Source organism: Fonsecaea monophora, assembly GCF_001642475.1.
Source record: "Fonsecaea monophora strain CBS 269.37 chromosome Unknown Scaff19, whole genome shotgun sequence".
Lineage (NCBI taxonomy): Eukaryota > Fungi > Ascomycota > Eurotiomycetes > Chaetothyriales > Herpotrichiellaceae > Fonsecaea > Fonsecaea monophora.
Window position 1 is genome coordinate 240,906 of NW_019173950.1, and position 18,471 is coordinate 259,376.

The 18,471-nt window shown below is 52.5% G+C and overlaps 6 protein-coding genes across 6 annotated transcripts; 1 reads left to right on the top strand and 5 right to left on the bottom strand.

Annotated features, from left to right (window-relative positions):
* Window positions 1–880: 880 nt before the first annotated feature.
* Window positions 881–2,143, bottom strand: AYO21_03765 (rRNA 2'-O-methyltransferase fibrillarin; the record flags this gene model as incomplete). The annotated part of the gene is made up of 4 exons (XM_022653739.1): window positions 881–939; window positions 1,051–1,717; window positions 1,819–1,946; window positions 2,050–2,143. The coding sequence occupies 4 exons, from the start codon at window positions 2,141–2,143 to the stop codon at window positions 881–883; spliced, it is 948 nt and encodes a 315-aa protein (XP_022513982.1).
* Window positions 2,144–2,699: 556 nt separating this feature from the next.
* Window positions 2,700–3,560, bottom strand: AYO21_03766 (hypothetical protein; the record flags this gene model as incomplete). The annotated part of the gene is made up of 1 exon (XM_022653740.1): window positions 2,700–3,560. The coding sequence occupies one exon, from the start codon at window positions 3,558–3,560 to the stop codon at window positions 2,700–2,702; it is 861 nt and encodes a 286-aa protein (XP_022513983.1).
* A 448-nt stretch (window positions 3,561–4,008) lies between these two features.
* Window positions 4,009–5,731, bottom strand: AYO21_03767 (hypothetical protein; the record flags this gene model as incomplete). Its single annotated transcript, XM_022653741.1, has 6 exons — window positions 4,009–4,177; window positions 4,256–4,365; window positions 4,429–4,657; window positions 4,718–5,312; window positions 5,363–5,391; window positions 5,448–5,731. 6 exons carry the CDS (start codon window positions 5,729–5,731, stop codon window positions 4,009–4,011), a joined length of 1,416 nt encoding a protein of 471 aa, XP_022513984.1.
* Window positions 5,732–9,706: 3,975 nt separating this feature from the next.
* On the top strand, window positions 9,707–11,053 carry AYO21_03768 (hypothetical protein; the record flags this gene model as incomplete). Its single annotated transcript, XM_022653742.1, has 1 exon — window positions 9,707–11,053. One exon carries the CDS (start codon window positions 9,707–9,709, stop codon window positions 11,051–11,053), a length of 1,347 nt encoding a protein of 448 aa, XP_022513985.1.
* Window positions 11,054–12,208: 1,155 nt separating this feature from the next.
* AYO21_03769 (hypothetical protein) lies at window positions 12,209–13,672 on the bottom strand (the record flags this gene model as incomplete). The annotated part of the gene is made up of 2 exons (XM_022653743.1): window positions 12,209–12,938; window positions 12,999–13,672. 2 exons carry the CDS (start codon window positions 13,670–13,672, stop codon window positions 12,209–12,211), a joined length of 1,404 nt encoding a protein of 467 aa, XP_022513986.1.
* Window positions 13,673–15,097: 1,425 nt separating this feature from the next.
* Window positions 15,098–18,181, bottom strand: AYO21_03770 (hypothetical protein; the record flags this gene model as incomplete). The annotated part of the gene is made up of 2 exons (XM_022653744.1): window positions 15,098–17,823; window positions 17,881–18,181. 2 exons carry the CDS (start codon window positions 18,179–18,181, stop codon window positions 15,098–15,100), a joined length of 3,027 nt encoding a protein of 1,008 aa, XP_022513987.1.
* Between the last annotated feature and the right edge of the window lie 290 nt (window positions 18,182–18,471).

Below are 18,471 nucleotides of genomic sequence, written 5' to 3' on the forward strand. Positions count from 1 at the left end.
GTATTTACAAGTCCCGGAACATGACGATGATGCTGTCCCCCAGCCAACCTGCCAGTCTCCCTCGCACGCCTCGTCATGACCCAGAAAAGTAATAATAATGAGAGCAAAGAAATGGTCTTGTTTTCTTCTCTTCTGTCCTGTTCTTCTACGCCACGCACGCTCTCTGACTTGACTAACTGATTGACTGGGACCATAACTTTTTGAATTTTATTGATTGATTGCATTGAATTGCCATAAACGAGAGCAGCTACCTTACCTATTTACTACTTGGCAGGTACCTAACTATCCTTGTCCTGATCCTTCCTCCCATGTCATACCACGCACGCCATGCCATACTCCTTTACACCGACTGATCCTGTCAGACCAGAGGTGACCAAGTCAGGTACCTGAGGTTCTCGATCCAAACAAACAAACGCCCTCGTTCCGTTTTTTTCTTTTGTTCGGGGTTTTTTGGGGAGTTAGGTGTGCGTGCATGCGCTGTGCAGCCACAGTATCAGTGCAGCACAGATTCGCTCTTTGAAATCAGACTGGCGCCGCTCTGTTTGCTTGTGCTCGCGCTCGGGTTGATTCTGATCTTGATGGCTCCTCGTGCCGTGCCAGCCAAAGATTTTGGTCCGTCCCGTGATGGTCAAGCTGGAGCAAGAGCAAGAGCATCCTCTCTCAGTCTCCACGAACATCAGTGCCCATTTGTAAAGTCGAGGTCAATGGGACAGTTTTTCTACACACAACAAAGACAAAAAAGCACAACAGCTTGTTTGTCATGCGCAGGGTTTTTCTTTTTCTTGGTTCCTTGGACATTAGGGCATCGTTTGTTACATTAAATCCATTGCTTGCTTTGCTCGCTCCCTTGGCTCCACCCTCGCAGCATACGAGATGGGATTTACTGTGCAGTGTGTTGGTAGATGCCGGCCACGATGCAGTGGTCTCGCTCGAAAGGTTCTGGAAAATCAAACACGGAATATGTCAGTATATATATATATATGTAGTTGATGTATGTCTGAGAAAGGGGGCGGTATGAATCAGGAGAGCGAATGGAGATGCAATACGTACCCAGTGTCAGCTGTTCCTTGGGCTTGATCCGCTCCTCCCGCATCTTCTTGACCTCGTTTGCAAACACAACCTCCGGTTTGGCCGTGGAGTCGATGCAGTTTGCCTTGATACTGACCACCACGCCTCCACCGACCTTCAAGAACAAATGGGCGTTGAGGCCGACGATACGTGCTTGATCAGGCTGCGCCACGTCCGCGAAAATGACGTCCACCATACCCACGAGCATGCGATAGCGGAGAGGGTGGCGGGCATCTTCGATGATGGGAATCACATTCGTGCGGTGTGTTGCCATCGTGATGAGATCTCTTCCAGATCTGTGGGAGAATTCGACTGCGTATACACGGCCAGTAGGTCCGACAATATCTGCGACGTGCGAAACCGAAGTGCCTGACGCAGCACCCAGGTACAGCACTGAAGCGCCCGGCCTAATGTAAATGTCGTCCAATCCTCCCAAGATACCGGCAGCCAACTTCGAGCGGAACGGGTTCCAGACTCTGTATTCTGTTTTGGTGACCGGTGCATCTGGGTCCGCGGGATTCGCGCTGGGTGAGTCAACGCTGATGCGCTTTTCGCCATAGACGCTTTCGCCGGGGGTAAGGTTCTTCGTTACGAGCAGGTCTTCTTTGCCGCCGCGTGCGACGAAGACGCCAGGATGTCGGTGGGGCTCCTGTTGTGCAAATGAAAGCTCTTGTCAGCTAACCTCTCACATTTCCGTCTCTTGTTCGATCGGGCAGGAGAAGAATCTTGCCGGATCGGTAGAGGACATACAATGATGACTTTCGCTCCACCCTTGATGCCGGGCTTTGCGCCGCCTCTCCCACCACCTCTTCCACCTCTGGCTGGACCGCCTCGGCCACCGCCTCTGCCACCTCGTCCACCGAAACCACCACCACCACCTGTTCATTTGAAAGGATATTTGTCAGTTCACCGATTCACGCAGTCGTCTGCAAGACTGGAAGCCTGCAGATCAAGCAGCAGACGGTTTGAGGTCTCTCTCACCTCTCCCGGCTCCTCGTCCGCCTCTTGCGCCTCCTCTAGGAGGACCACCTCGTCCACCACCACGACCACCTCGCGGCGCGCCGCCAAACGCCATATCTCTAGTGTTTTTTTTTAGAAGTCCAAGTTGCTTTTCCGGGGTATGGTATCGAAGCGTAGGGTCGACGCTGTTCGAGTCTTTTTTATGCGCTAAGAGTTGAATAGCGATAGAAGAAAAACTAATTTGTACAAAGCGCAGTCTGCTGCTTGAGTTTGGGCAAAACTGCGATTTTTCGGAGAGACGCAACAGCAGCCAATTCTTTTTTCGCCCATGGAAATTTTGGAGCAGTTGCCCCGAAACAGTTAGGCTGCGGGTTGTCTGCCAAGGCTATATTCTATTGGAGGAATCATGGAATTCTCTACTGGCTGCGTCCTCATCATCATCGTCGCCGACCGTTGTTTGTTCGTTCCCTTTCCTTTGATCCTGAGCATTCAGCTAGCCATCCTCAACTCCGAATGAATATCCAATCGTCCCGCCAGTATTCCGGTACGAGAATTCAGATCATGATGCCCAACGACACTCAACTGGCACGGACCTTTCCCTTCTCTCCCCGTACAAGGTAGACCAAGAGAACCAAATTTTCAATCCCTCGTGAGAGCGGATCACAACTTTCTCAAGGAATGTAGAGCTCGTCCCAAATCCGCCCTTGTTCTTGCAATTCTGCCCAGTATTCCTTGTCCTGGTCGTCCTGCTCTCCTCCACTTGACTCGAAGTTTTCCTTCAGCACAAGGTCCGGGTCGTCCAACGGCACAATCTCCTCTGGATACACGACCTGCTGGAACTTGGTGCGTGCGAGCCCGCCTCTCTTAGCGATCATGCCTAGAAGCGCCACGTCGGATTCGATGTCGTCGGCGAAGACGTCCGGGTTGCTGGCGTAGAATTCCCCCACTGCGCGCTCGAGGCCGCGGACCGTGGTCAGAAACCCGCTCGGCAGCTCGCATAGCGACGACTCGTCGGCGAACGGTAGGCCCAGGCCGAAGAGATCTCTCTGTGGGAGGACCTTGAAGGGCATGAGCCGGCGCTCCAGGCCGTGCATGCACATGATGTTGTCGTCTTGGGTCATGTCGGTACTTGTTTTGTCTAAGAGTGAGACCGCACCGCTCATCAGGTCGTTGACGCCGGGGATGTATTGCTCAATCGCAACAAATGGTAGTAGGTCTGCGTCGCTAGGTTCTTCATTTTGGACTTCTTTGTTGACTGTGGGAGGTTTGAATTCATCAATTCCACGGTCGATGTCTACTCCGCCGTGACATTCTTTGTCGTCGTCAAGCGGCGCCAAAAACTCATCCACCGCTGTCTTGAATTCATGTGATGCTATGTTGGTGAAAAGGGCAACGTAGTCGTCACTGTGAAGGAGGGAGTATGAGTGCTGAACTTCACTCGAAGGGGACGAGTCCTCCAAACTCCACTGGTGGACGGCACCACCGCCATCACTGCCACCATCGCCAAGCTCGGTGTTCGGAATCATGACCATGGAGAGGGCGTGCTCGCTATCGCTATCGTTATCGTTATCGGATCACAGGTGACGTTGACCGTGAATGAATGGGTGCCCTATGAATGAGAACAGCGTGCCCGCGGGAACAATCGCAAAAGAGAGAGGTGAGGAGCGGCACAAAAAGTCAGGCTGATAAACTGATAAACGACAGCAGACAGCCCTTGCACATGCGCCGCAGGTCGATCATGTGTCTGAGACAAAGGTGAAATTCAGGTGAAGACATTCTCCTCTGTCCTTCTTGGATAGTTCGTCCTCTTCTTTGTTACAACATTCTCAGCCGCGTCCATAGTCCACATGGACACCCAAGACACAAAGCAATGATACCTCTTTGTTCTAAACATCCCATTCCACACCCTACCTTGTCTATACTAAACCTCGCCTGCCTTATGCCGATAGATATACCTCACCCCTGGAGTCGCCATGTCGTTCACAGTTTTGAAGCCTTGAGCGGGATCTTGTCCTTTGGCCACCACCATCCGACGAAGCGCTCCAGCTCACGGTCAGTCACTCCGGTGTTTACATCGTATGGCTCGCATTTCTGGAGATATGCCCTGATGGCGATATCCGCGTCTTCTTCGGCGTCGTACCCGTACACACTGGTCTCATGTCAGCCATGTCCATACTTTGGTAAGCTGCATGTGTAGGTCGGTTGAGTTAGAGCGAGGCGAACTAACCTCAGGGTTGTCACTGGGTCTCCATACAGATTTGGCGAGCGCATGAATTGCTCGCCCTTCACTTCGGGCGCCATGGCTCTGTCTCGTGCCTGCATATTTCCTCGGTTCAGCTATTAGATCCATACACCTCTTTCGCTGGTGAGCCACTCGAAGGGGGCAAAAGAGCTGCTTACCTCTTGAATGGGCCCATCTGGAACCTGCCAGATGGCGCCGTTGATAAATGACACCTGTTGCTTGTAGTACGCCTTTGGCATCCGCGTCTTCTCGTAGATCTCGATGGCTTGGGCAATAGTAATTTTATCCTCCACGACTTTTGCCAATGTTCGAGCTATGAAGGCGCCGTCTTCCATTGAAGTCGCTGCTCCTTGCGCCATGTGGTTAGTCATCGAGTGTGCCGCATCACTGAAATGAACACCAGGATTAGTACAACGGATACCAGGAGAAGTTCGTCAGTATCCATACCCCATCAGCACAATGTTCTTTTCCTTGCTTGACCAGCTCTCCAACGGTCCCGTGACCAGCAACGGCCACCTCCTGGCAGAAGTAACCATGTCGACAATCCTCTTGATTCTCGGATCGTAGTCCTTGTACGTCTGTCGAAAGTCCTTCTCCATGTCGATGTCCTGGACATCGTCAACTAGATGGTCCACGTGGTGACTCAGAACCATATTGAACTGTTTGCCATTGGAAATGGGATACGAAATGATGTACGACTTGTCAGCCATCCAGACTTCCATGGTGAGTTTCTCGATGAGTTCTTTGGCGACAGGGTCTCGTCGGATCTCATCATAGGGGACGATGGCTCGATATGCGCAGTTGCCCGTTGGAGGCGCGGGTTTGACGTGAGGCATGATGGCTTTGCGGACCGTGGAACGTACTCCATCTGCGCCAATGAGTAGGTCGAATGTCCATGATTGACCCCTAGCCGTGGTGACTGTGACTTTGTTGGACGGGGACGAGGTCCAGTCGATTTCCTCCACCCGAGCATCGATCACGAGGTCTGCACCTTCGCGACGTGCCACTTCTGCTAAACCGGCGTGAAGATGCATTCGATGAACTATCTCCGTGTCAGGCTGAACCACCAAATTTCAGGAGGACGCCGCTCACCTAACCACCAAGGCACACCACCCAAATAGCTCAGAGATGTTAGTGTGTAACATGCTTGTGGTTCGGGTGAGATCGACAAGCATACTTGCGGACGTTAGGGATGGTTTTCGTGTACCCAATCAAGGTGCCATCTTTTCTTCTCATGTTCAGCTCCTCGAACTCGACGAGATCATCGCCAATCACTTTGTCCACGCCCCATTTCATGAGCAGTCGGGCCACATTGGGCGTCATTTGGATACCAGCACCAATCTCGCCGAGTTCAGGAGCAGCTTCCAGGACCGTCACCTTTGCACCAGCTTTACTGATGGCAATGGCCGCCGCCAGTCCGCCGATGCCGGCGCCACAGATTCCAACATTCAACTCGGGCATATTTGGGACTTGTAGGGGATTTGGATTGTCTGTCGCTGTTCTTGATGATGAACAAGCAAACAAACAGGGCAAAATGATATGTTGTAAAATTGATGCCAGGCTTGATAAAACAACCAAAGGCCCAGGACAGTAGAATCTCTCTGATCTCAACTAATCTATCAATTGATTCGAGGCTGGCAAGCGCTGGAACTTTTGAGCAGCAGCCTGCGTATTATAAGTATGAACATCACAGGAGAAAGCCATGCGCATGTCTACATATTCGTCGATTGGCGTCGAGCACCAGCACGAGGATATGGGGCATTTCCTCACCTCCACATAAGTCGGTCACGAAAGAACTCTCCGCATCAGCAGGAAATTTCTCGGGTTGAAGGACATGGGGAAGGGGTAAGGTGATCGCCCACTGCTATTGTGAGAAGACCAATAGCGGTGTCTCGATCTCCACCCTAAACGAGAACCCTCAAGGCTGACACGGCAAAGCTCCGAATCCAGTACATGAATCCAGCCAGATGCACTTAACCATATATAACTCGATATGGGTGAAACGAATTGCCGATAGCTGTTCCCGAGTCACCGACGCTTGCTTGAAAGCGAAGTTTGGGATTGCGTTGAAAGGGGAATTGGGGCCACACTTTAATGAGTATGATGCATGTCGAGAAAGACCAATCTCGAGAACCCCAATTTGGAGATTTCGAGGCTGCCTCCGCTCGTTCGACTGCCTTGGCAAATGCTTGCTTGCACTTCGAGCAATTTTGACGTCACCATTCTTTGATCTTCCACCAGACTTCACGTTTCATACACACAAGTTGCTTTGTTATGCTGAGGGTCGGCTATTGACACCTTGTCTAGCAATAGTGGAAGACGATTCGTCGAAAAGCGGTAAATGAATTGATGCGGTCGAACCATCCGACAACGCGCTTAGTCCGCAACTTCAGCCTCTGGCCCAGCCTAAGAGCGCGAGTTCTCCAAATTCCCCTGTTTGGAGCTTCAGGAAAGTCGCATCCGCCGCCGCCGCCGCCCGCAGTCAGGGAGGAAAATATGGCTTCTCACTTGAATGGTGAGTTGTGACATTGAATTGAGCCGTGCTCTTACTGTGTAATCTCGGCTCGTTGTACCAACATCAACCCTACTAATCCAGCGCAGTTTTCAGGCAACCCTTGGCCTTCTTCTCGAATCGTCCGGTCACTGGTTTCTATCGAGATGGATATTGTAGAACAGGGGCTGCAGACTTTGGTAACCACGCCGTGGCTGGTGTGGTGACGGAAGAGTTCCTGGACTTCAGTGCTTCGCAAGGGAATGATCTGCGGGTAGCAGGTCTGTCAGGAGGTTGCAAGTGGTGTCTCTGCACGGCGAGATGGCTAGAGGCGTTTCAAGCATACAGAGATGGGAGGATTAGTAGGAATGGCGTCCCGAAAGTAGTGTTGGAGGCAACTGAGGATAGTGCACTGAGACACGTGGACTTGGATACGTTTAGGCAATTTTCGGCCGAACCGCAGACAAATGGCGTGAATGGCGTCAATGGGGTGAACGGTGTGAATGGGCACTGATCATCCCAAGCCTGCAAGGAGGTGATGGCGTGGGATTTGTCCAAACGTCAGTAGCATCCTATATCTTCGAGAACCAGGAACCAACAACTTACATGAAAAGAAAAAGAGACGGCGCCGCTCCCCAGAGTAATCGGAATCGAATTGAAACCCTATCACTCCAAAGAGGAAGTAGATAAGTTTCCGCTGCGATTGCACTCAAGTAAGGAAGGTCACACAGGTGACCTTCAGACAATCTTCGCAACGGCTCTTCCAAAGGGAATCCCTCAAGACACAAACACCACGCGGATGCCGACCTTGAGGCCCTGTACATTTCTGATGCCAATTGCGAGCACGGTAAAAATCGTGCCGGGCCCTCGCGAGCAGTACCATGTGCCTCGAAGCCACAGAGTGGTTCAAGGTCAGAGGTGTAAAAGTCTGAAGATTACTCCGAATTTCTCATCTGCAAGGAAGGAAACAACTGCTCGACTGTTGGGAAACAGGAGCAAGTCGTTGCGTGTAGCAGAGAACGCAGCGGATGGGGAGCGGCGCGTAGAAGAGGAAGAGGAAGAAACCAGCTGGTGCTTTTTGTGTTGATGAAAACTAATTCAAGACTCACAATTCTTCTGCCGCGTCTCACCGCCTTGAGCCGCGCGGACACGTGACTGCAGCAGCTCATGGTCGAACATTTGGTTGTTTACTATGCTGGATCATGCCAAAAGACGTATTATGTTCACATAATGAGATAGCCTGAGTTTGCCTACAAGCTATCTGGAATCCCTCAAGATCGATTTTTGCAAGCGCCTCCAATTGCAACCAAAGTAAGCAGATACATCCGGTTGTATCAACTTGCACACTTGGTCCACCCCGATCAATCAACGGGTCAATGCGCAGAGCACGAGCAGATCCAGTGACGTGATCAGTTATTTTCAGCAAATTCCTAGCATTTCCAACCAGACAACTCTCCACTAATCCAGAAGTTATGTCGGGATTGTGCTCGCGTGGACGATAAACAGGAGTGCTTGGGTGTTTGGATCGCGGGCTACTTCTTCGAGTGCCGAGGGTAGGCCGCGGGTAGCAATGCTGTACGAGGTAGATAGGATCCATGGTCAAGATTCGCTTCGCAGTGACCGAGAGGGACGCGGCAGTAGACTACGATTCTGCCTGGGTCTGCAGTCCGTATTCTCAACACAACACATGTCTTGTAGTTCGGAGGTGTGCATCCAAAGACAATGCGCAATGTATCAGACTCGGTGTGACTCGATGGCCTCTGCCTCGTTTGTTGGCGCGCGACCGTCACAACGCCCTGGCTCTTCGATCCCAGCAACCCTAACTCCGCCGTAGGGAAGATGAAATTGCGAAAGGTTCAAGTGGTGATAAACGGAGGTGGTTTTCGGGTATCATGCGTATCGACTCCACAACTCAGCCTGTGTTTTTCTCTTCTTCGATTTACCACGTTGTCTCACTTATAATTCGATCCTTGTCCTGGCGGAGGGCCACCCCATCCCTGTGGAGGTCCCTGTGGAGGCGCTATAGGTCCCTGACCTTGCATCGAGCCGACGTCGGGTCGATTTCTGGATCGCAAGTTAGCTTTCTGCGCTGGTTCGATATAGCATGTTCGTTATGGCGATCGTACCTCATATCTTGTCGAAATCTGCAGATAGAGCAGGCTAACTAGAGGCACAGTTAGTAGGTGGTGCAACAAGGTCGCATGAGATCATTGAACCAACATCTTTATGCTTCCCGCCCAGTGGGATGATAGGAACAAAGCAGAATGTGAACCAGTCCCACGATTGAATGGGGTGCGCAGACCAGTTCCCACAATTGTGACACTGCGCAGTCACTCCTTCATAACCTTTCAAGGAGCTGGTGAAGTCTAGATTGAGCAAGACAGTTAGCAAGCGCAGTTTGCCAGGCAGGGTCCGGTCCGCAGCTTAGAGCGAGCTCACCTTTGGTGCCAACGACGAAGAAAAATGCCATGATTGGTGATTGGTGTTTGGACAATCTGGGATGGAGGAATTTTCAGCGATAGATATACTTGTAGGGTAGGGTGAAGGATAAAGCTTGTGGATGATAGTAGAGAGAAAGGATGTTCTGATGCTCTGGTGATTGATGAGGCGATGCAGGGCGCATGACGAGAAGACGCGCAAGTCAACGGAGCTTTCGCGACTTGGCTTTTGCCTCGGCCAGGGCACTAGATGTCATGATTCTTTGTGTATAATTTCTTGGAATCTGTGGAGCTGGGTAGGACAACGAGCATAGGTCATTGGTATCCAAGTGTTGGATGTATGCAGTTTCTGTGGCTGTGAACCCCCCCACCTCTGTTGAGAGACGGTGAGATCAAATACCGTCAACGTACCCAACAACCACTCACTTCCACCGCCCTCGTCCTTTCTCTTCACTCCTTGTTTGATTTTGTCTACCACAGACTTGGGTCAAGTCCATCAGAGCCACGATGGGGTCGAGACCACAGCACTTCATGGAGCTCACCCAAAATCCTCATCACCGTACACTCGCTCACGAAATCTACCAACCAATGCCTAACCCTCACCTTTTGCACGGCGAGGCTAAGAGCTCCGCGGCTTCCGCTGCCATAGAGAACAGCGAAGCTATGATCTCCCGCCATCGGACCGCCTCAACCTTTGACACCGAGAGCCAATCTCCCACGCATGCCTCCGCATCCGATCCTCTAGACCTCAGTCGTCGTCTCAAATCCCGGTCGGAGCTCGAGAGGATCACGGCCAACACAGCCCGAAAACGGAATGCCTGCAACCCACTGCACCTGGCTGGGCATACCCAAGAGTCCAAGATCACAAACTTCTACGAGTCGCAGAATGAACAGATTGAGCGGCTACTGAAGCCAGTAGATGAGCATGTCAGGGAGGCAAGAGACACTCAAACATCCAACCAGCTGCGGTACCAAATCGCCGTATATGGCTCGTTTGTGGCGAACATCATTCTTGCGGTGCTCCAGGTATATGGCGCTGTAGCGTCGGGTTCACTGTCGCTGTTCACAACTATGGCGGATGCCATCTTCGACCCCTTGTCCAACATTACACTCATATTATCTAATAAAGCCGTCAACAAAGTCGATGCGCGCAAATTTCCCGCTGGCAGAGCACGGATAGAAACCGCTGGAAACATTGTGTTCTGTTTCCTCATGACAGCTGTCTCTTTCATCCTCATTGCCTTTTCTGTACGGGAACTGGTGGAAGGCTCAAGCGAAGAAACCAAGAAGTTCCATCTACCGTCAGTTGTGGCTGTGACCGTGGCATTTTGCACAAAGCTTGGGCTTTTCCTCTACTGCTGGGCACTCAGAAATCAATACTCCCAAGTCCGCATTCTCTGGGAAGATCACCGCAACGACTTGTTCATCAACGGCTTTGGTGTGCTGACCTCTGTAGGAGGTAGCAAGTTGCGTTGGTGGATCGATCCTGCTGGTGCCATTGTTCTCTCAGTCTTGATTTCCATCCTGTGGCTGCATACCGCGTACTCCGAGTTCCAGCTCCTGATCGGTATTTCCGCCGACACTGAAACGCAGCAGCTCATTACGTATGTCTCTATGACACATTCCGACCACATCAAGCATATCGACACTGTCAGAGCGTGGCACAGCGGTCCGAGACTGGTCGTGGAGGTGGATGTTGTCATGGACCCTGACGAGTCCTTGAGAGTGAGCCACGACATTGCAGAGGACCTGCAGATGAAGCTGGAGAGTCTCCCCAACGTGGAGAGAGCCTATGTGCACGTTGACTACGAATTCGAGCATCGACCAGAGCATTTCTTGAAAAAGGAGCTGTAGATGGGCGAAAACCCCCGACCAGATGGGGGCCCCATTGTGGGAATGTGCTGTGTGCACTCTTTGGATATATTTTTGAGGTATAATCGGGACGGTTTCGACATGGATGGCGGGTTAGGAACCCAGGAAGGACTACAAGTGTAGACACGACTAAATGACATTGCTCCACCCGGATCATTCATTGACCTGGGCAAAAGTTTTCGAACCCATGATACCTAAAAGTGTGGTGGTTGACGAGTACCACACAATGACAACTTCCTTCTATTCTATTTCCCAGGCATCAGCTCTCCCTCGTCAGGACAGTATGCGCATGCTACCCGCCCGCCCATTCTTCCAAGCTCGGCGCTTCCATCCATCAATCGGAGGGGATTTTGGGGTTGTTGTGGTCTATACTTGTACTTCTCGTACTTGTGCTCGTACGCGTCCTCGCAGAGCCGCCTCGAGCCGTCATGATGCTGCTCAGAGCCTCAGCCACAGCCGCAAGCGGGCGAGTGGACTGGCTCTGTTCTGTGGGATTCTCTGCACAGGAAATGCGCGAGAGTGAGAACGAGAGCGAGAGGAAAAGCGACTGAGTTGATGATGAGTTGAGTTGGGTTGCGTTGAGTTCCTTCATCCCTTCTCTCCTCATGGATGATCCACGGCTCTCTGCCCTTCTCCTTCTCTCCCCCCTTCCTCTTCCTCTCCTTTCCTCTTTACCAGCCAGTTCAGGCTCTTTATCGATATATGTGACCTCGGATCAAAGAGCCAGAACACTCCGTCTCGTGTACTTGTATGGTAAGTAATGCGATGGACGAGGGCGGCCATGGGATCTCGTGGAGCTCGCCGCAGCCGATGGTCTGCTGTATGGCTACATGTCTGTGCCTCGTGTGCGGTTCTGGTAAGTTTGATACGCGCGAAAAGAGACGAGGGAGAGAAATGCACTAGTAGACTGAAATAGATACATACCTCCACAGCGAAGTGTCGTTTGGTGGGTGCCTCTTACATCTCTGTCGTGTATCACCCTGCGGCGAATCGCATTTGGTGCGATATGTCACTGATCGAGCTACCTGTGAGCAACGCCACAAGGCGCAGGGCGGATGGTAGAGAGCATGCGTGATACTCAGAAATATATCGAGAACGGTGCCACCTTCTCTGCCGGAAACCGAAGTCACACAGAGTTCAAGACCTCGAGGATTCGATCTCGTCCCACAGCTCAATGCCGTCGCCGTCATTGGTGGTGGGTAACCATAGGAACTCGAGCAAGACGTCTTCCTTGAGGGCGGTCCAGGAATCGATCTTCAGCTTTCGCCGGTAGCGATCGATCATACCTACGAACCAGGCCCGTGTATCGCCGCCCGAGCCTGTGGCAGCGACACCCGCGACAACTGTTATCCAGAGCATGAGATGCGGGGCGTCGGACCATGCCCTCGCGGAGGTGCAGCGTGACAGGCACAGCCTCATGTGCCTGGCCAGAAGGCCAAACGGGGCCGCGGGGAGTGGGAAGACGCAAAGCATGGCGTAGGTGAGAGCGGCGAGGTGGCATGCCTGGAGCACCTCGACCCCGGCAGCGCAAGGCTCGTCTAGATCGGGCGTCAGAGATAGGATCCCGTGCATCACGAAACATCTCAGCTCTTCCAGCACGGCTAGACTCGGTGCCTCGGGCCGGTTTTTAAGATAGTCGTGCACTGCGAGAGTATACTGACTCAAACCCCGCAGCGCGACCTGGAGGTCCAGCGACTTCAGCGAGGAATCGAAATGGTCCAGTGTCGAAAACCCTTTGCCTAGTCTGTGGAGCGGGTGGTCGGCTCTCCAGGCGCGCCTCAGGACGCTCTCAAAGTCCACGCTGACACACGGACTGAAAGGAAGTCGTGGTCTCTGGACTGTGCGGCTGGCAAAGATGAGGTCGGCACTGTAATTTAGACAAGCGTCAAACTTCTCTTCGTGCGACATTCAAGCAAATATCTCTTACTAGCAAAGAAGGCCCCCCAGGCCAGGTAATGTAAACTTTTCAATCCCACCACGAAGTTCAATCATCTTCAAGAGCCCCTCGCGATGGATCGAGACGGCTCCGAGTGGTCCGCCATATAGGTTGAGTAGGCGCAGAGAGTTGAGAGGTCCCTGAGCCGGACCGCGAGGCGGATCTTGCGGAGGCTGAGAGTCGAGCGTCATGGAATGGTAGGCGAGAGTAAAGACAGCGAGTAGGGTGCGATCATTGCAAGCCGTTCCGCGATTAGACAGGGCCGTATTGACGTAGGTGACAGTCTCGGAATAGGCGTGCAGGAGCTGGTGTTCGGCGACCCGGTCTAAACGGTGCTTGTGTTTATTCCTCATAAGCTGCGAAAACATGTACGCATACAGAATGCCTGCGTCTGACATGATGGTGCGCACCCATATTGCGGCAAGCTCATTCTCCCCTGAGCTGTTGGCGGGTAGTGCTTGACTCAGGGTCTCGTAGAGTTGTTTGAGGAGAAATCTGACCTCGTGATCTGAGAACAGAGCCAGCTGTGGGAACGATACAGGCAGAGGAAGGGTCAGCGCGCGCAGCAGCGTGAAAGAAGATAAGTCGAGCGGCGTTCGATGGTGTCTCTGCTCAGGTCTTTGCTGTTCCTGTTCGTTCCCCGAGAGCCATGGGCAGGCCGACATCAATGCAGTCTCATGGTGAACAAGCCTAGACTGAGACCCGTAATGTCCTTCCTGATGCGGAATAACATCGTGGTCTGTGGTTGGCAGATTGGTTCGTGGTGTAGGGTGGCCATTGCTTCGCACAGGATGAGCAACGACTGGGATGGTACCTTTTCGCCAACGCAGCCTGGATGCATTAGCCCTCACTGCGCTCCGAGACTGTGTCTTTTCGCTTTTTGTCTTGGGGTATCCAGTGATGAATACAGGTGAAGGTCCAGGCGATGCCCTATTATGGAGTCTGGGGTCAGCCACCGAGGAGAAAGATACGGGTGCAGGCCAGATGGGTCCGGCTGCCGTGTACTAGGCAACGTCGAGAGCATTTTCTGTTTACTCTATTTGCCAGATCAACACTTACATGACTGTCAAACGGCAGTTGAGACTGGTTCTGGCCTGGGGACTGATTCGTCGAGTCAACTCATCAATGCCGCTTCTCGTTTCACTGCCACATCAATGTCCATGCGCTTGTAATCGACCTGCCTATTCGAATGCTAAATATTGGGGCATGGACATTACTACCTTTGACCAGAGATGTAGAACTGCCTCTGCAAAGAACAATATTACATCCGGGTGACGGAGATAAGAAGCAGAAACTTGTGTCTGACGGTGATACTTGCTGTAGCAAAATAGACATGGTCTGACGAGTCCCCAGACTCAAAATTCGGCCTAATATGCTAGACAGTTAGACCATCTTCCAATCTGGGAATAGTCGCAGCCACCAATAATATAGCAAGGCCCATGGGGGAATGTACTAGGTATTAGTCAGGTGAAGAGACAAGCTGAGGCGACAAGGAGAGAAACACTCTGACACTGTCGTAATAATAATAATAAATCTGAATACTGGTGCCAGTATGTCAAAAGACTAATTTAGCAATATACACAACCAGGCAAATACCATTGACCTGGAAGACTATCTTGGTATCAGCATCGCCCCTGCAACCCAGCCACATCACATCAGATTATGGAACCAAGACCCATCTGTGCGTAAATCGACCCCTCGTTCCTCACGCCGCCAGCCAGAATTGCAGTCATTCTTTTCATGGACATCATAGATCAACTCAAAGCCCAACCGGGGCAAGCAGCAAACGAAACACCGTGCATCAAACTCCAGTTCTCGGTCAGCAATAGACTGCGAAACCCGGTCTCCCCCAACCTTTGTCAAACCGAAGTCGCCACATGGGTTAAAGAAATCCAAGAAGCAAGGCTCGCCTGTTATGGTCCAAGACGCCGCCAGCCAGGTCGGTATAGATGCAGAACGTCCACCCAGTCGTAAAACCCCTGAACTTAATGCCGGTGAGTAAAGCAGAATCCAATATAAAGAACATAGGAAGGAATAAGCACCCCGGCCTGTTCCTTCCAGCCCTGACCTCGGGGAAGGTGAGGACTCAATCATCTTTGCTGGAACTGCATGTTTTGTTGTTGTTGTTGCTGCTGCTGTTGTTGCTGTGCCGCCATAATCTGCTGCGCCTGTTGCATCTGCATCTGCTGCATCTGCTGAGCCTGCTGCTGTTGCAGCACCGCCGCCATGTTCGGATTGACTCCTTGTTGCATGTTCTGCATATTCTGCATGTTCATCATTCCATTTTGCATGCCGCCACCCTGTTGCGCCATCTGCTGCCGCACCTGAGCTTGCTGCATCTGTGCCATTTGATTCATTGCTGCCTGGCGCTTCTGGATGGCTGCATGTGCAAACCTCTGAGCTTGCACTTGGACGTGATGCATTTCTTGCGGTTGAAGCATTTGCACGTTTCCGCCATATTTCTGGGCTGCTTGTTGCGCGAAGCGTTGTGTATAGCTCTGCAGTGTTTGCTGGAACAGCTGCTTCAATTGGGGATCCACTTGGGGTCGTTGTTGGGGGTGGGGAACGCCTGTTCCCATCATCTGTCCCTGCGCTTGCGCTTGCGCTGCTTGCATCATTCGTTGCTGCTGTTGAGCATGGGCAAGTTGGGCTGCTTGCTGTTGAGGCGTCATGTGATTTGGTGCTGGAGATCCGTGAGTTTGCGCTTGCTGTAGGCTCTGCATTTGAGCCTTGACATGCTCGGCGACGGATTGATTGTAGGCCTTCTGACTTTGAGCAGGGTTGGGGGACATGTGTGCGCTCTGGGGTGTCCCTTGCTGCTGCTGCTGCATGGCTTGCTGCTGTTGTTGCTGTTGTTGAGCGGCTTGGCGAGCCAGTGCAGCTTGCCGATCTACCTGCGCATGATGTTGTGCCTGCATGTGCGCCACCTGAGCAGGCGACATTTGCGGTGTTCCATTGACCATTTGGTGTTGCATCGCTGCTTGCTGGGCTTGTGCCGCAGCCTGTTGCTGCATGTTATGTCGTCGTTGCATCTCGGCCAATTGTTGAGGATTCATTTGCCTGGGCACGCCATTTGGCATCTGCCCTTGCATTCCTGGCATCATTCCCGCAGCTACCATTTGTGGGGTAGCTCCGTGAGGGCTACCATGGGGAACTGGCTGTGCTGGAGTATTCTGTCGCATTATTGGCGTAGCGTTCCTTTGCGCAGGAGTACCGTGAGGGATCTGTGGAGTGCCATTACGGCTTGGCCCCTGGGTACTGGGGGCCCGGGTCATAGGGGCGCTGGGGTGGCCATGCTGTACGGCTGAGCCGGGTCTTGGCGGAGATCCGTGCCCTTGTTGAGAACTAGATATCGCCATGGGCACGCCGCCTTGAGCAGCGCTTGTGACAATTGGCGAGGAGGCTGCATGTGGCGTTCCCTGCCGAATGATGGGTGATCCCCGCTGCTGACCGGTCATCATTTGATTCTGCATGTTCGGAGGTATGCCATTAACTTGTTGGGAGGAGGGTCTCTGGGCAACTTGAGGCTGCGATTGCTGCTGCTGGAGTTGTTGTTGTTGCTGCTGCTGCTGGGCCTGCTGTGCTGCCATTGCAGCCGCCATCTCTTGCTGACGAGCCCGCAGCATTCGGGCTTCCTGAGCACGTTGCATCATGATGCGCTTCTTCTCCTCTTCCTGCATCCGTTCTTGCTGGCCTCTTCGATTTTCATCTTCTTGTAGCTGTCGGTCTTTCTCACGCTGCTTCCGCTCCGCGATTTCACGCTTAATACTATCAAGAGCATTGAATTTCTCGAAGCGAGGCTGGAAGAGAGCCGCGGCTGCTTGACCATCCACGCCAGCTGCATTTGCAGCGCCATTGGTACCTGCAGTTCGCTCATCCATAATGAGCATGAACCGTTCTTGTTCCTTGGCATGCGCGTCATCTGCCGCCAGTTCGGCGACTGTCCGTTTCCGACTCTTTGGTGATGGCGGTCGTTGGTCATGAAGAGGATCCTTCAGCAGGGTCATCAGGCTTTCTGCTTCCTCCAGGCTCTCCACAGGTTCGAGATATAGAGGAGGAGCCGTCGCATTTACCACCCTGCCTTCGTATTCCAGCATATCCTTGGGATCAATCTTCAGCTTGATCTTCTTGAAGGGCGGCCCTTTTTCACTCGAAGGAGTCGGCGGAATGGCTGATATCGGGGTCTGTGGAACGCCACCACCGGGTGCCCGGCTATTCACGTTTGCTTGTGATTGTTTCCGATTCAGTGACTTTGGATCTGGCGTCATGGCATCAATCACGAGATCCATATGTCGCGACAGAATCGTCGGGCGCAGGGCAACGTGATAGACTCTTGGCTGCGGTTTTGATGATTTTGGTGCGACATCGATTGTATCGTCGGAGCCGGGATGTGCGCGACCATCGCTCGAGGCTTGTTCTTGTTTAAGAGAAGGGGACTTTGTAACCGATTGTTCCTTGGAAGGATATGGTGCATAGGGTGAGGGTGTAATGTACTGATTATAGTTGTGGATGGAGAACGGCTTTTCGTCGTCTGCAGCGGCCCCGGAAGCCGCAGCGTCCTTTGCGGTTGACTTGTGGTCGACCACCCGAACAATGAGCCATCCGTCGTAGTATTTTACCTCGGACTTCCGAAACTCTTCTACCATGTCATGTGGGATCGTGCCTCTAGCCAAATGCTCAAGGAAGACACGCATCTCGGAGTGGTAACTGAAACTACCATCCTGCTGGTCGAATCGGAAACGCGTAGGATGAAGGTGCACGATGAGGGAGGGCGCGCAACCTTTGAATTTGCGGAGAATGTGGGATTCTTTGGGAACTGGAAGCGCAATTGTCAGTGTCGCCTGCTCGCTGGCCTAAAATGATAGGAGCATACCATAAGGCTCTGGAAATTTCTTAGCAGCACGCTTGTCCAGAGATCCTCCATCAGCCGTGTTATTTCTCGTCGTCAGGCGCTGCACCCGTCGATTGGATCGGGGAGCGCCATTTGTAATTGTGCCGTTACTGACAGCGGACGTTGGTGTCGTGCTCTGTCCAGGAAGCGTCTTCCGTGCACTGGAAGGCGAGGAAGACGGCGCTGTGGGCTTGACACCGTTCAAGTTTGTTTGCACGATAGGCGCAGGAGGTTTTTTCATCTTAGTTGCCGTCCCCGCGGGCTTCGCCATGACCGCAGCCATGATGGCGCTCCACCGGACGCGATCAAGGTTTCACGGTCTCCCATACACTGAGATCGTTACTCCAAAGGAGCCGAAAGCTCGTCAAAAGCTCCTCGGCCGTGATGCGACGCAGTTTGGCAAACGCGCATCATGAGGGGCAGAGGCCGGTCGGTGATTACTTCGGAAGGGTTCCGGAGGTATAGTGACTGGATCTCTGCGATAGGAGGGCTCGAGGGATCACAGAGGTCAAGGGAATAGGGTATAAAGAATCAAAATAGATGGAATCGTGGGCATGGGGGTTGTTGGTGATA